A 15,883-nucleotide genomic window follows, 5' to 3' on the forward strand; every position below is an offset into this window, starting at 1 on the left:
TAGACTGACCCAGTCCCAGACTCCCCTGAAGCCGTGGCCATAGTAGTGAATAGATCAAATCAGGTCTGTACTGATAAAACAATAGGTGGGTAAACACACCTGTTATTCGCTGTGAATAAAGCAACACGTCCTATACTTTCAATGCTTTTCCCACGATAGCTTTTATGTGTGTTTACCATCCACTACACCACTGGTTTGTTGTAACTCTAGAAACGACACCAACCTAGGCCACTATGTGTGACCGTGGTAGGGAATAGGTGTGACCGTGGTAGTATGTGTGACCGTGGTAGTATGTGTGACCGTGGTAGTATGTGTGGTAGTATGTGTGACCGTGGTTGTATGTGTGGTAGTATGTGTGACCGTGGTAGTATGTGTGACCGTGGTAGTATGTGTGGTAGTATGTGTGACCGTGGTAGTATTGTGTGACCGTGGTAGTATGTGTGACCCTGGCAGAAAGTATTCACACCACTTGACTTTTTCCAAATGTTGTTGTTGTTACAGGATGATTTTGTGTCAGCGATCTACACTGTAGTACCCCACAATATGAAAGTGGAGTCATGTATTTCTAAATATGTACAGATTAATACAAAATTAAAAGCTGAAATGTTTTGAGTCAATAAGTATTCAACCCTTTTGTTGTATCAAGCCTAAATAAGTCTCATAAAAAGTTTCACGGACTCACTCTGTTTTGCAATAATAGTGTTTAATGTGATTTTTAAATGACTACTCCATCTCTGTACTCCACACACACAATTATCTGTAAGGTCACTCAGTCGAGTAGTGAATTTCAAACACAGATTCAACCACAAAGACCAGGGAGGTTTTCCAATGCCTCGCAAAGAAGGGCTCCTATTGGTAGATGGGTTCAAATAAAAAAACAGACATTGAATAACCTTTGAGGTGAAGTTATTAAATACACTTTGGATGGTGTATCAATACACCCAGTCACTACAAAGATACAGGCGTCCTTCCTAACTCAGTTGCCGGAGAGGAAGGAAACCACTCAGGGACTTTAAAACAGTTACAGAGTTTAATGTCTGTGATGGGAGAAAACTGAGGATGGATCAACAACATTGTAGTTGCTCCACAACACTAACCTAAATGACAGAGTGAAAAGAAGGAAGCCCGTACAGAATAAAATATATTACAAAACATGCGTCCTGTTTGCAACAAGGCACTAAAGTAAAACTGCCAAACATGTAGCAAAGAAATGAACTTAAGGGCAGCAGTTAAATATCGTTGGGACAGTAACCGGAAAGTCACTGGTTCAAATCCCAGAGCCGACTAGTTTAAAAATCTTGAGTAAAGCTCTTAACCCTAATTGCTCCTGTAAATCGCTCTGGATAAGAGTGTCTGCTACATTAATAAAATGTACATTCTGAAGCCACTGTCACTCTATAAACTAGATGAGCTACGGCCCTGGTATATGTCCCCGTGGTAGGGAATAGGTTAACGGTGGCAATGCGTTAACTCAGGGTAATCCCAATCCCAAATCCCCCTTTAAATGAGGCTAATCCAGACTCAATTGGTCAGTAACCAAACAGAAGTAAGAGAGGGACAAGGGATAACCCAACCCTGGGTTTTAGTTCATTGCCTGTCAAAGACACTCTGGAAGTTTCAATGTGGACTATAGCACTATGATTCTCTTCCAAATGGCACCCTATTCCCTATATAGTGCACTACTTTAGGCCAGAGCCCTGTGGAACCCTATTCCCTATATAGTGCACTACTTTAGACCAGAGCCCTATGGAACCCTATTCCCTATATAGTGCACTACTTTAGACCAGAGCCCTATGGAACCCTATTCCCTATATAGTGCACTACTTTAGGCCAGAGCCCTGTGGAACCCTATTCCCTATATAGTACACTACTTTAGACCAGAGCCCTATAGAACCATATTCCCTGTATAGTGCACTACTATAGACCAGAGCACTGCTCAAAAGTAGTGCACTATATAGGGAATAGGAGTGCATGTGGGACAAAAGCTAGCTCAACATGAAATCTATTGCCTATTCAGTGTAAAGGAAGGGGTAACTTGTGAAATGTACCTATTACATCACAGTCTACATATGACATCAGAAGCCTCCTCCCTAAGTTTGTTTTACTCACTGCTTTAGCACACTCTGCTAACCCTGATGTCCTTGCCGTGTCTGAATCCTGGCTCAGGAAGGCCACCAAACATTCTGAGATTTCCATACCCAACTATAACATTTTCCATCAAGATAGAACTGCCAAAGGGGGAGGAGTTGCAGTCTACTGCAGAGATAGCCTGCAAAGTAATGTCATACTTTCCAGGTCCATACCCAAACAGTTCGAACTACTAATTTAGAAAATTACTCTCTCCAGAAATAAGTCTCTCACTGTTGCCGCCTGCTACCGACCCCCCTCAGCTCCCAGCTGTGCCCTGGACACCATTTGTGAATTGATCGCCCCCCATCTAGCTTCAGAGTTTGTTCTGTTAGGTGACCTAAACTGGGATATGCTTAACACCCCGGCAGTCCTACAATCTAAGCTAGATGCCCTCAATCTCACACAAATCATCAAGGAACCCACCAGGTACAACCCTAAATCTGTAAACAAGGGCACCCTCATAGATGTCATCCTGACCAACTGGCCCTCCAAATACACCTCCGCTGTCTTCAACCAGGATCTCAGCGATCACTGCCTCATTGCCTGTATCCGCTACGGAGCCGCAGTCAAACGACCACCCTTCATCACTGTCAAACGCTCCCTAAAACACTTCTGTGAGCAGGCCTTTCTAATCGACCTGGCCCGGGTATCCTGGAAGGACATTGACATCATCCCGTCAGTTGAGGATGCCTGGTCATTCTTTAAAAGTAACTTCCTCACCTTTTTAGATAAGTATGCTCAGTTCAAAAAATGCAGAACTAAGAACAGATATATCCCCTGGTTCACTCCAGACCTGACTGCCCTCGACCAGCACAAAAACATCCTGTGGCGGACTGCAATAGCATCGAATAGTCCCCACGATATGCAACTGTTCAGGGAAGTCAGGAACCAATACACGCAGTCAGTCAGGAAAGCTAAGGCCAGCTTCTTCAAGCAGAAATTTGCATCCTGTAGCTCTAACTCCAAAAAGTTCTGGAACACTGTGAAGTCCATGGAGAACAAGAGCACCTCCTCCCAGCTGCCCACTGCACTGAGGCTAGATAACACGGTCACCACCGATAAATCCATGATTATCGAAAACTTCCACAAGCATTTCTCAACGGCTGGCCATGCCTTCCGCCTGGCTAATCCAACCTCGGCCAACAGCTCCGCCCCCCCCGCAGCTACTCGCTCAAGCCTCTCCAGGTTCTCCTTTACCCAAATCCAGATAGCAGATGTTCTGAAAGAGCTGCAAAACCTGGACCCGTACCAATCAGCTGGGCTTGACATTCTGGACCCTCTATTTCTGAAACTATCCGCCGCCATTGTTGCAACCCCTATTACCAGCCTGTTCAACCTCTCTTTCATATCGTCTGAGATCCCCAAGGATTGGAAAGCTGCCGCAGTCATCCCCCTCTTCAAAGGGGGAGACACCCTGGACCCAAACTGTTACAGACCTATATCCATCCTGCCCTGCCTATCTAAGGTCTTCGAAAGCCAAGTCAACAAACAGGTCACTGACCATCTCGAATCCCGCCGTACCTTCTCCGCTGTGCAATCTGGTTTCCAAGCCGGTCACGGGTGCACCTCAGCCACGCTCAAGGTACTAAACGATATCATAACCGCCATCGATAAAAGACAATACTGTGCAGCCGTCTTCATCGACCTTGCCAAGGCTTTCGACTCTGTCAATCACCATATTCTTATCGGCAGACTCAGTAGCCTCGGTTTTTCGGATGACTGCCTTGCCTGGTTCACCAATTACTTTGCAGACAGAGTTCAGTGTGTCAAATCGGAGGGCATGCTGTCCGGTCCTCTGGCAGTCTCTATGGGGGTGCCACAGGGTTCAATCCTCGGGCCGACTCTTTTCTCTGTATATATCAATGATGTTGCTCTTGCTGCGGGCGATTCCCTGATCCACCTCTACGCAGACGACACCATTCTATATACTTCCGGCCCGTCCTTGGACACTGTGCTATCTAACCTCCCAAACGAGCTTCAATGCCATACAACACTCCTTCCGTGGCCTCCAACTGCTCTTAAACGCTAGTAAAACCAAATGCATGCTTTTCAACCGTTCGCTGCCTGCACCCGCATGCCTGACCAGCATCACCACCCTGGATGGTTCCGACCTTGAATATGTGGACATCTATAAGTACCTAGGTGTCTGGCTAGACTGCAAACTCTCCTTCCAGACTCATATCAAACATCTCCAATCGAAAATCAAATCAAGAGTCGGCTTTCTATTCCGCAACAAAGCCTCCTTCACTCACCCCGCCAAACTTACCCTAGTAAAACTGACTATCCTACCAATCCTCGACTTCGGCGATGTCATCTACAAAATTGCTTCCAACACTCTACTCAGCAAACTGGATGCAGTTTATCACAGTGCCATCCGTTTTGTCACTAAAGCACCTTATACCACCCACCACTGCGACTTGTATGCTCTAGTCGGCTGGCCCTCGCTACATATTCGTCGCCAGACCCACTGGCTCCAGGTCATCTACAAGTCCATGCTAGATAAAGCTCCGCCTTATCTCAGTTCACTGGTCACGATGGCAACACCCACCCGTAGCACGCGCTCCAGCAGGTGTATCTCACTGATCATCCCTAAAGCCAACACCTCATTTTGCCGCCTTTCGTTCCAGTTCTCTGCTGCCTGTGACTGGAACGAATTGCAAAAATCGCTGAAGTTGGAGACTTTTATCTCCCTCACCAACTTTAAACATCTGCTATCTGAGCAGCTAACCGAGCGCTGCAGCTGTACATAGTCTATCGGTTAACAGCCCACCCATTTTTACCTACCTCATCCCCATACTGTTTTTATTTATTTACTTTTCTGCTCTTTTGCACACCAATATCTCTACCTGTACATGACCATCTGATCATTTATCACTCCAGTGTTAATCTGCAAAATTGTAATTATTCGCCTACCTCCTCATGCCTTTTGCACACAATGTATATAGACTCCCCTTTTTTTTCTACTGTGTTACTGACTTGTTAATTGTTTACTCCATGTGTAACTCTGTGTTGTCTGTTCACACTGCTATGCTTTATCTTGGCCAGGTCGCAGTTGCAAATGAGAACTTGTTCTCAACTAGCCTACCTGGTTAAATAAAGGTGAAATAAAAAAAATAAAAAATAAATAAAGTCTACATATTACACCCCAGTCTACATATTACACCAGTCTACTTATTACATCAGTCTACATATTACACCCCAGTCTACATAATACACCCCAGTCTACATATTACACCCCAGTCTACATATTACACCCCAGTCTACATATTACACCCCAGTCTACATATTACACCAGTCTACTTATTACATCAGTCTACATATTACACCCCAGTCTACATATTACACCCGTCTACATATTACACCCGTCTACATATTACACCAGTCTACATATTACACCCCAGTCTACATATTACACCCGTCTACATATTACACCAGTCTACATATTACACCCCAGTCTACATATTACACCCCAGTCTACATATTACACCCCAGTCTACATATTACACCAGTCTACTTATTACATCAGTCTACATATTACACCCCAGTCTACATAATACACCCCAGTCTACATATTACACCCCAGTCTACATATTACACCCCAGTCTACATATTACACCCCAGTCTACATATTACACCAGTCTACTTATTACATCAGTCTACATATTACACCAGTCTACTTATTACATCAGTCTACATATTACACCAGTCTACATATTACATCAGTCTACATATTACATCAGTCTACATATTACACCCCAGTCTACATATTACATCAGTCTACATATTACATCAGTCTACATATTACACCCCAGTCTACATATTACACCCCAGTCTACATATTACACCCGTCTACATATTACACCCAGTCTACATATTACACCCCAGTCTACATATTACACCCCAGTCTACATATTACACCCCAGTCTACATATTACACCAGTCTACATATTACACCCCCGTCTACATATTACACCCCAGTCTACATATTACACCCCAGTCTACATATTACACCAGTCTACATATTACACCCCAGTCTAAATATTACACCAGTCTACATATTACACCCCCGTCTACATATTACACCCCAGTCTACATATTACACCCCAGTCTACATATTACACCCGTCTACATATGACACTCCAGTCTACATATTACACCCCCGTCTACATATTACACCCCAGTCTACATATTACACCAGTCTACATATTACACCCGTCTACATATTACACCCCAGTCTACATATTACACCCCCGTCTACATATTACACCCCAGTCTACATATTACACCAGTCTACATATTACACCAGTCTACATATGACACACCAGTCTACATATTACTGCTTCAGTATCATCCAACACCTCCTCACCCTGCTTCAGTATCAACCAACACCTCCTCTCCCTGCTTCAGTATCAACCAACACCTCCTCACCCTGCTTCAGTATCAACCAACACCTCCTTTCCCTGCTTCAGTATCAACCAACACCTCCTCTCCCTGCTTCAGAATCATCCAACACCTCCTCTCCCTGCTTCAGAATCATCCAACACCTCCTCACCCTGCTTCAGAATCATCCAACACCTCCTCTCCCTCCTTCAGAATCATCCAACACCTCCTCTCCCTGCTTCAGTATCATCCAACACCTCCTCTCCCTGCTTCAGTATCAACCAAACACCTCCTCTCCCTGCTTCAGAATCAACCAACACCTCCTCTCCCTGCTTCTGATGGAGATGTTTTTATATGTCTTCTCCTTAGTGGTTAGCACACACACACACACTTACACACACACACACACACACACACACACTTACACACTTACACACACGCTTGCACTCTCGCACTACACACACGCTGGCACCAGTTATCCAGTTTCTCTGACGATGTGCTCCAGTTGCCTAGGAACAGGCTGTGATGTCATAGTGGATGTGTAGTTCTGATGGAAGTGGAGATAGTTAAGTGGCTTAGGCCAAGGCTCGCATATTATTACCCTGTCTATGTTTACACACACAGACACACACACACAGACAGACAGACACACACGCATACACACACACACATACACACACACACACACACACACACACACACACACACACACACACACACACACACACACACACACACACACACACACACACACACACACACACACACAGACAGACAGACAGACAGACAGACATTTTTTTTTTCACCTTTATTTAACCAGGTAGACCAGTTGAGAACAAGTTCTCATTTACAATTGCGACCTGGCCAAGATAAAGCAAAGCAGTTCGACAGACACAACGACACAGAGTTCCACATGTAGTAAAACAAACATACAGTCAATAATACAGTATAAACAAGTCTATATACGATGTGAGCAAATGAGGTGAGATAAGGGAGGTAAAGGCAAAAAGGCCATGGTGGCAAAGTAAATACAATATAGCAAGTAAAACACTGGAATGGTAGATTTGCAGTGGAAGAATGTGCAAAGTAGAAATAAAAATAATGGGGTGCAAAGGAGCAAAATAAATAAATAAATAAAATACAGTAGGGAAAGAGGTAGTTGTTTGGGCTAAATTATAGGTGGGTGCAGTAATGAGGGGTCTTAATGCACCTGAGAGGCAGACAGGAATCGCTGTGCCAAATAAGCAATGGGACGATGAGTGTTGTCACTGAATGTTTGTTCTCGCCTGCTGATTCAGACGAGTCATGCGCGAGCTGGAGGGAACTGATCACAGTTCTGTCACTGTGTGTCTCTACAGGTATAGTCTCCACAGTTATTGTCTCCACAGTTAGTGTGTCTACAGGTATAGTCTCCACAGTTAGTGTCTCCACAGTTAGTGTCTCTACAGTTAGTGCCTCCACAGTTAGTGTCTCTACAGGTATAGTCTCCACAGTTAGTGTCTCCACAGTTAGTGTCTCCACAGTTAGTGTGTCTACACAGTTAGTGTCTCCACAGTTAGTGTCTCCACAGTTAGTGTCTCCACAGTTAGTGTGTCTCCACAGGTATATCTCTCAGGCAGGTCTTCACCTTCACTAGTTGAACTTTTCCTCGTCTCCTTGTTTATCTCCTTTTGCTTCTTTCTGCTCTAAAGCTCAACTCCACATATCATACTAACTCCTGTCAGGTCTTCTCTCCACCCTAGATAAGACTCCTGTTAGGTCTTCTATCCACCCTAGATAAGACTCCTGTCAGGTCTTCTATCCACCCTAGATAAGACTCCTGTCAGGTCTTCTATCCACCCTAGATAAGACTCATATTAGGTCTTCTCTCCACCCTAGATAAGACTCCTGTTAGGTCTTCTATCCACCCTAGATAAGACTCCTGTTAGGTCTTCTATCCACCCTAGATAAGACTCCTGTTAGGTCTTCTATCCACCCTAGATAAGACTCCTGTTAGGTCTTCTATCCACCCTAGATAAGACTCCTGTCAGGTCTTCTATCCACCCTAGATAAGACTCCTGTCAGGTCTTCTATCCACCCTAGATAAGACTCCTGTTAGATATTCTATCCACCCTAGATAAGACTACTGTTAGGTCTTCTATCCACCCTAGATAAGACTCTGTTTATCATCATCTCTATCGTTGTCTCTCTCTTTCTCTCTCTCTCTCTGTCTCTCTCTCTCTCTCCCTCTCTGTCTCTCTCTCTCTCTCTCTCTCTCTCTCTCTCTCTCTCTCTTTCCTTTCCGGTATCTTGCTCTTCTTAAACAACAACCTCCACAACATCAGTAGTGTTTAACTAATCAAGAACGGTCTACCCAATCTTTATCCAATCACAGGCTGTTAATTAGACGTAATGACCTTTCCCAGCAGACCTTGTGTGGATCACTGTTATTAAACCGTCTGTCTGTCTGTCTGTCTGTCTGTCTGTCTGTCTGTCTGTCTGTCTGTCTGTCTGTCTGTCTGTCTGTCTGTCTGTCTGTCTGTCTGTCTGTCTGTCTGTCTGTCTGTCTGTCTGTCTGTCTGTCTGTCTGTCTGTCTCAGATACTGTGAGGGTGAAGATGTGCAGAAAAATGAATCTATGCATGGCTAGGACTGAATTGAGGTGAGCTGAGGTAGTGTGAGTGTTTTGTACACTGAGTGGTAGACTATTTTACGCTGCTACCAGAACCCAGTCAGTAACCACCTAGCTACCAGAACCCAGTCAGTAACCACCTAGCTACCAGAACCCAGTCAGTAACCACCTAGCTACCAGTCAGTAACCACCTAGCTATCAGAACCCAGTCAGTAACCACCTAGCTACCAGAACCCAGTCAGTAACCACCTAGCTACCAGAACCCAGTCAGTAACCACCTAGCTACCAGAACCCAGTCAGTAACCACCTAGCCACCAGAACCCAGTCAGTAACCACCTAGCTACCAGAACCCAGTCAGTAACCACCTAACTACCAGAACCCAGTCAGTAACCACCTAGCTATCAGAACCCAGTCAGTAACCACCTAGCTATCAGAACCCAGTCAGTAACCACCTAGCTACCAGTCAGTAACCACCTAGCTACCAGAACCCAGTCAGTAACCACCTAGCTACCAGTCAGTAACAACCTAGCTACCAGAACCCAGTCAGTAACCACCTAGGACAGGGATTGGCAACTGGAGGCCGCCGATGCAGTTCAGATTCCAGATGGTGGAATCTGAGAGAGAATAAATCTGGCATCTTTCTGAAAAGACAGTTCAGATAGGTCCTCTAGAGCTAGAGTTCGTGCCCTATGCCTTATTATAGTGCACTACTTTCAGGCCCTATTTCTTTCCATGTGGCTCTGGCTAAAACTCTTGCACACTGTCAAGGCTGTTATTTCACCCTGTTGCCCCCTGTTGTCTCTGAAGGGTCTGTTATTTCACCCTGTTGTCTCTGAAGAGTGTGATGAGCACAGCAACTGTAGTTGATGGAGAAGGCCTATTCTCTCTCTGGGATTTCTCTCTCTCTCTCTCCCCCCCCCATCTCTCTCCCCCCATCTCTCTCTCTCTCTCTCTCTCTCTCTCTCTCTCTCTCTCTCTCTCTCTTCCTCCCCCCATCTATCTCTCTCTCTCTCTCTCTCTGTCTCTGTCTCTCTCTTTCTCTCTCTCTTCCTCCCCCCATCTCTCTCCCCCCTCCACCTGTCTCTCTCTCTCTCTTTATATCGGTGGATGTTGTGTAACTCAACTGGGTATCCTGAATGATTGACACCAGAACACCCAGATCTATTTCGGATGATCTGGGTGTCGTTCTGAGGTAGCAGTGTGTTGAGGTGACGACCGCCGCCCACGAAGGGTCACAGCGTCACCGTGGCACCGCCATTTCACAGCCTTCTCTCTCTATCTGTGTGTGTGTGTGTGTGTGTGTGTATATATGTGGTTAACTCATAGTTTCCTGATTTCAAAGGTGAAATAAACAATTAAAATGAATAGTAAACATTACACACACAAAAGTTCCAAATTAATAAAGACATTTCAAATGTCATATTATATCTATGTACAGTGTTGTAATGATGTGCAAATAGTTAAAGTACAAAAGGGAAAATAAATCAACGGAAATATGTGTTGCATCAGGTCACAATTCTGCTGTGATGGCACACTGTGAAATTTCTCTAACCCCCCAGTCTGTATATGACCTCTAACCCTTCAGTCTGTATATGACGTCTAACCCCCCGGTCTGTATATGACCTCTAACCCCCCGGTCTGTATATGAACTCTAACCCCCTGGTCTGTATATGACCTCTAACCCTTCAGTCTGTATATGACCTCTAACCCTCCAGTTTGTATATGACCTCTAACCCCCCGGTCTGTATATGACCTCTAACCCTCCAGTCTGTATATGACCTCTAACCCTTCAGTCTGTATATGACCTCTAACCCTCCAGTCTGTGTATGACCTCTAACCCTCCAGTCTGTATATGACCTCTAACCCTCCAGTCTGTATATGACCTCTAACTCTCCAGTCTGTATATGACCTCTAACTCTCCAGTCTGTATATGACCTCTAACCCTCCAGTCTGTATATGACCTCTAACCCTCCAGTCTGTATATGACCTCTAAACCTCCAGTCTGTATATGACCTCTAACCCTCAAGTCTGTATATGACCTCTAACCCTCCAGTCTGTATATGACCTCTAACCATCCAGTCTGTATATGACCTCTAACCCTCCGGTCTGTATATGACCTCTAACCCCCCGGTCTGTATATGACCTCTAACCCTCCAGTCTGTATATGACCTCTAACCCTTCAGTCTGTATATGACCTCTAACCCTCCAGTCTGTGTATGACCTCTAACCCTCCAGTCTGTATATGACCTCTAACCCTCCAGTCTGTATATGACCTCTAACCCTCCAGTCTGTATATGACCTCTAACCCTCCAGTCTGTATATGACCTCTAACCCTCCAGTCTGTATATGACCTCTAACTCTCCAGTCTGTATATGACCTCTAACTCTCCAGTCTGTATATGGCCTCTAACCCTCCAGTCTGTATATGACCTCTAACCCTCCAGTCTGTATATGACCTCTAAACCTCCAGTCTGTATATGACCTCTAACCCTCCAGTCTGTATATGACCTCTAACCCTCCAGTCTGTATATGATCTCTAACCATCCAGTCTGTATATGACCTCTAACCCCCCGGTCTGTATATGACCTCTAACCCTCCAGTCTGTATATGACCTCTAGCCATCCAGTCTGTATATGACCTCTAGCCATCCAGTCTGTATATGACCTCTAGCCATCCAGTCTGTATATGACCTCTAACCCTCCAGTCTGTATATGACCTCTAACTCTCCAGTCTGTATATGACCTCTAACCTTCCAGTCTCTGTGTGTTCCTCCAGGTGACATGTCTCCAGGACTTCTTCGGTGACGAGGACATCTTCGTAGCCTGTGGACCGGAGAAATACCGTTACCAAGACGACTTCCAGCTGGAAGAGAGCGGTGAGAAACGCTACTTCCTGTGTGTGTGTGTGTGTGTATCCTGTCTCTCTCTCTGTTAGCCTGCTTTCTCTTATCAACCCAGTCTGTGTCTGTCTATATGAAAAGTTCCCAGGTCCTGAGTGGTTATGTTGCCCTTAATCTCTCCATCTACTCATCTCTCCATCTCTCCATCTCCTCATCTCAATTCAATTTCAATTCAATTCAAGGGCTTTATTGGCATGGGAAACATGTGTTAACATTGCCAAAGCAAGTGAGGTAGACAACATACAAAGTGAATATATAAAGTGAAAAACAACAAAAATTAACAGTAAACATTACACTTACAGAGGTTTCAAAACAATAAAGACATTACAAAGGTCATATTATATATATATACAGTGTTGTAACAATGTACAAATGGTTAAAGGACACAAGATAAAATAAATAAGCATAAATATGGGTTGTATTTACAATGGTGTGTGTTCTTCACTGGTTGCCCTTTTCTCGTGGCAACAGGTCACAAATCTTGCTGCTGTGATGGCACACTGTGGAATTTCACCCATTAGATATGGGAGTTTTTCAAATTTGGATTTGTTTTCGAATTCTTTGTGGATCTGTGTAATCTCTCCATCTACCCATCTCTCCATCTACTCATCTCCTCATCTCTCCATCTCTCCATCTCTACATCTACTCATCTCTCCATCTCTCCATCTCTCCATCTACCCATCTCTCCATCTCTCCATCTGGCCATCTCTCCATCTCCATATCTCTCCATCTCTCCATCTCTCCATCTACCCATCTCTCCATCTCTCCATCTACTCATCTCTCCATCTCTACATCTCTCCATCTACTCATCTCTCCATCTCTCCATCTACCCATCTCTCCATCTCTCCATCTGCCCATCTCTCCATCTCCATCTCCTCATCTCTCCATCTCTCCATCTACTCATCTCTCCATCTACCCATCTCTCCATCTCTGCATCTCCTCATCTCTCCATCTACCCATCTCTCCATCTCCTCATCTCTCCATCTGCCCATCTCTCCATCTCCATCTCCTCATCTCTCCATCTCTCCATCTCCTCATCTCTCCATCTCTCCATCTACTCATCTCTCCATCTATCCATCTCTCCATCTCTCCATCTCCTCATCTCTCCATCTCTCCATCTCTCCATCTACTCATCTCTCCACCTCCTCATCTCTCCATCTCTCCATCTACCCATCTCTCCATCTCTCCATCTCATTAAGGGCTTTATTGGCATGGGAAACATGTGTTAACATTGCCAAAGCAAGTGAAGTCGATAATATACAAAAGTGAAATAAACAATTAAAATTAACAGTAAACATTACACTCACAGAAGTTCCAAAAGAATAAAGACATTACAAATGTCATATTATGTCCATATACAGTGTTGTAACGATGTGCAAATAGTTAATGTACAAAAGGGAAAATTAATAAACATAAATATGGGTTGTATTTACAATGGTGTTTGTTCTTCACTGGTTGCCCTTTTCTTGTGGCAACAGGTCACAAATCTTGCTGCTGTGATGGAACACTGTGGAATTTCACCCAGTAGATATGAGAGTTATGCTCACCGAGTCTGTACATAGTCAAAGCTTTCCTTAAGTTTGGGTCAGTCACAGTGGTCAGATATTCTGCCACTGTGTACTCTCTGTTCACGGCCTAATAGCATTCTAGTTTGCTCTGTTTTTTGTTAATTCTTTCCAATGTATCAAGTAATTATCTTTTTGTTTTCTCATGATTTGGTTGGGTCTAATTGTGCTGTTGTCCTGGGGCTCTGTGGGGTGTGTTTGTGTTTGTGAACAGAGCCCCGGTACCAGCTTGCTTAGGGGACTCTTCTCCAGGTTCATCTCTCTAAGGGTGATGGCTTTGTTATGAAAGGTTTGGGAATCGCTTCCTTTTAGGTGGTTGTAGAATTTAGCGGCTCTTTTCTGGATTTTTAAAATTAGTGGGTATCGGCCTAATTCTGCTCTGCATGCATTATTTGGTGTTCTACGTTGTACACGGAGGATATTTTTGCAGAATTCTGCGTGCAGAGTCTCAATTTGGTGTTTGTCCCATTTTGTGAAGTCTTGGTTGGTAAGTGTACCCCAGATCTCACAACCATAAAGGGTAATGGGCTCTATGACTGATTCAAGCATTTTTTAGCCAGATCCTAGTTGATATGTTGAATTTTATGTTCCTTTTGATGGCATAGAATGCCCTTCTTGCTTTGTCTCTCAGATCATACACAGCTCTGTGGAAGTTACCTGTGGCGCTGATGTTTAGGCCAAGGTACGTATAGTTTTTTGTGTGCTCTAGGGCAACGGTGTCTAGATGGAATTTGCATTTGTGGTTCTGGAGACTGGACCTTTTTTGGAACACCATTATTTTGGTCTTACTGAGATTTACTGTCAGGACCCAGGTCTGACAGAATCTGTGATCTGTTCAGAAGATCTAGGTTCTGCTGTAGTGCCTCATTGGTTGGTGACAGAAGCACCAGATCATCAGCAAACAGTAGACATTTGACTTCAGAATCTAGTAGGGTAAGGCCGGGTGCTGCAGACTGTTCTAGTGCACTCACCAATTCACTGATATACCCCCTGAGTCCCTTCCCTGTTTCACCGCTGGTAGTTTGGTGGATGGGACTACCAGCTCCCTGTAACCTAGATGGAAACCAGTGGGTCCATCTCCTCTATACCACCCACCTGGTAGTTTGGTGGATGGGACTACCAGCTCCCTGTAACCTAGATGGAAACCAGTGGGTCCATCTCCTCTATACCACCCACCTGGTAGTTTGGTGGATGGGACTACCAGCTCCCTGTAACCTAGATGGAAACCAGTGGGTCCATCTCCTCTATACCACCCACCTGGTAGTTTGGTGGATGGGACTACCAGCTCCCTGTAACCTAGATGGAAACCAGTGGACTCATCTCCTCTATACAACCCACCTGATAGTTTGGTGGATGGGACTACCAGCTCCCTGTAACCTAGATGGAAACCAGTGGGTCCATCTCCTCTATACCACCCACCTGGTAGTTTGGTGGATGGGACTACCAGCTCCCTGTAACCTAGATGGAAACCAGTGGGTCCATCTCCTCTATACCACCCACCTGGTAGTTTGGTGGATGGGACTACCAGCTCCCTGTAACCTAGATGGAAACCAGTGGACTCATCTCCTCTATACAACCCACCTGATAGTTTGGTGGATGGGACTACCAGCTCCCTGTAACCTAGATGGAAACCAGTGGGTCCATCTCCTCTATACCACCCACCTGGTAGTGTGGTGTATGGGACTACCAGCTCCCTGTAACCTAGATGGAAACCAGTGGACTCATCTCCTCTATACAACCCACCTGATAGTTTGGTGGATGGGACTACCAGCTCCCTGTAACCTAGATGTAAACCAGTGGACTCATCTCCTCTATACAACCCACCTGATAGTTTGGTGTATGGGACTACCAGCTCCCTGTAACCTAGATGGAAACCAGTGGACTCATCTCCTCTATACAACCCACCTGATAGTTTGGTGGATGGGACTACCAGCTCCCTGTAACCTAGATGTAAACCAGTGGACTCATCTCCTCTATACAACCCACCTGATAGTTTGGTGTATGGGACTACCAGCTCCCTGTAACCTAGATGGAAACCAGTGGGTCCATCTCCTCTATAACATGTTTCACACCTGGTAGTTTGGTGGATGGGACTACCAGCTCTCTGTAACCTAGAGGACAACTAGCAGGTCCGTCTCCTCTATACCACCCACCTGGTAGTTTGGTGGATGGGACTACCAGCTCTCTGTAACCTAGAGGGCAACCAGTGGGTCCATCTCCTCAACCATGTTTTCTTTTAGGATGACATCGTCTGTATTTCTGATTTCTTTGGTGAAGTCCGGGTTCCTGCTCTTTAGGCC

The 15,883-nt window shown here is 44.9% G+C and overlaps 1 protein-coding gene across 1 annotated transcript in view; it reads left to right on the plus strand.

Moving 5' to 3' along the window:
• LOC139417918 (serine/threonine-protein kinase DCLK1-like) overlaps window positions 1–15,883 on the plus strand; it is a 125,869-nt gene that overhangs the window by 26,059 nt on the left and 83,927 nt on the right. The window contains exon 4 of the mRNA XM_071166909.1: window positions 11,895–11,994. Coding sequence (XP_071023010.1) covers window positions 11,895–11,994 — 100 coding nt within the window. The remainder of the gene's footprint in view (window positions 1–11,894; window positions 11,995–15,883) is intronic.

This window comes from Oncorhynchus clarkii, chromosome 10 (assembly GCF_045791955.1).
Source record: "Oncorhynchus clarkii lewisi isolate Uvic-CL-2024 chromosome 10, UVic_Ocla_1.0, whole genome shotgun sequence".
Classification (NCBI taxonomy): Eukaryota; Metazoa; Chordata; class Actinopteri; order Salmoniformes; family Salmonidae; genus Oncorhynchus; species Oncorhynchus clarkii.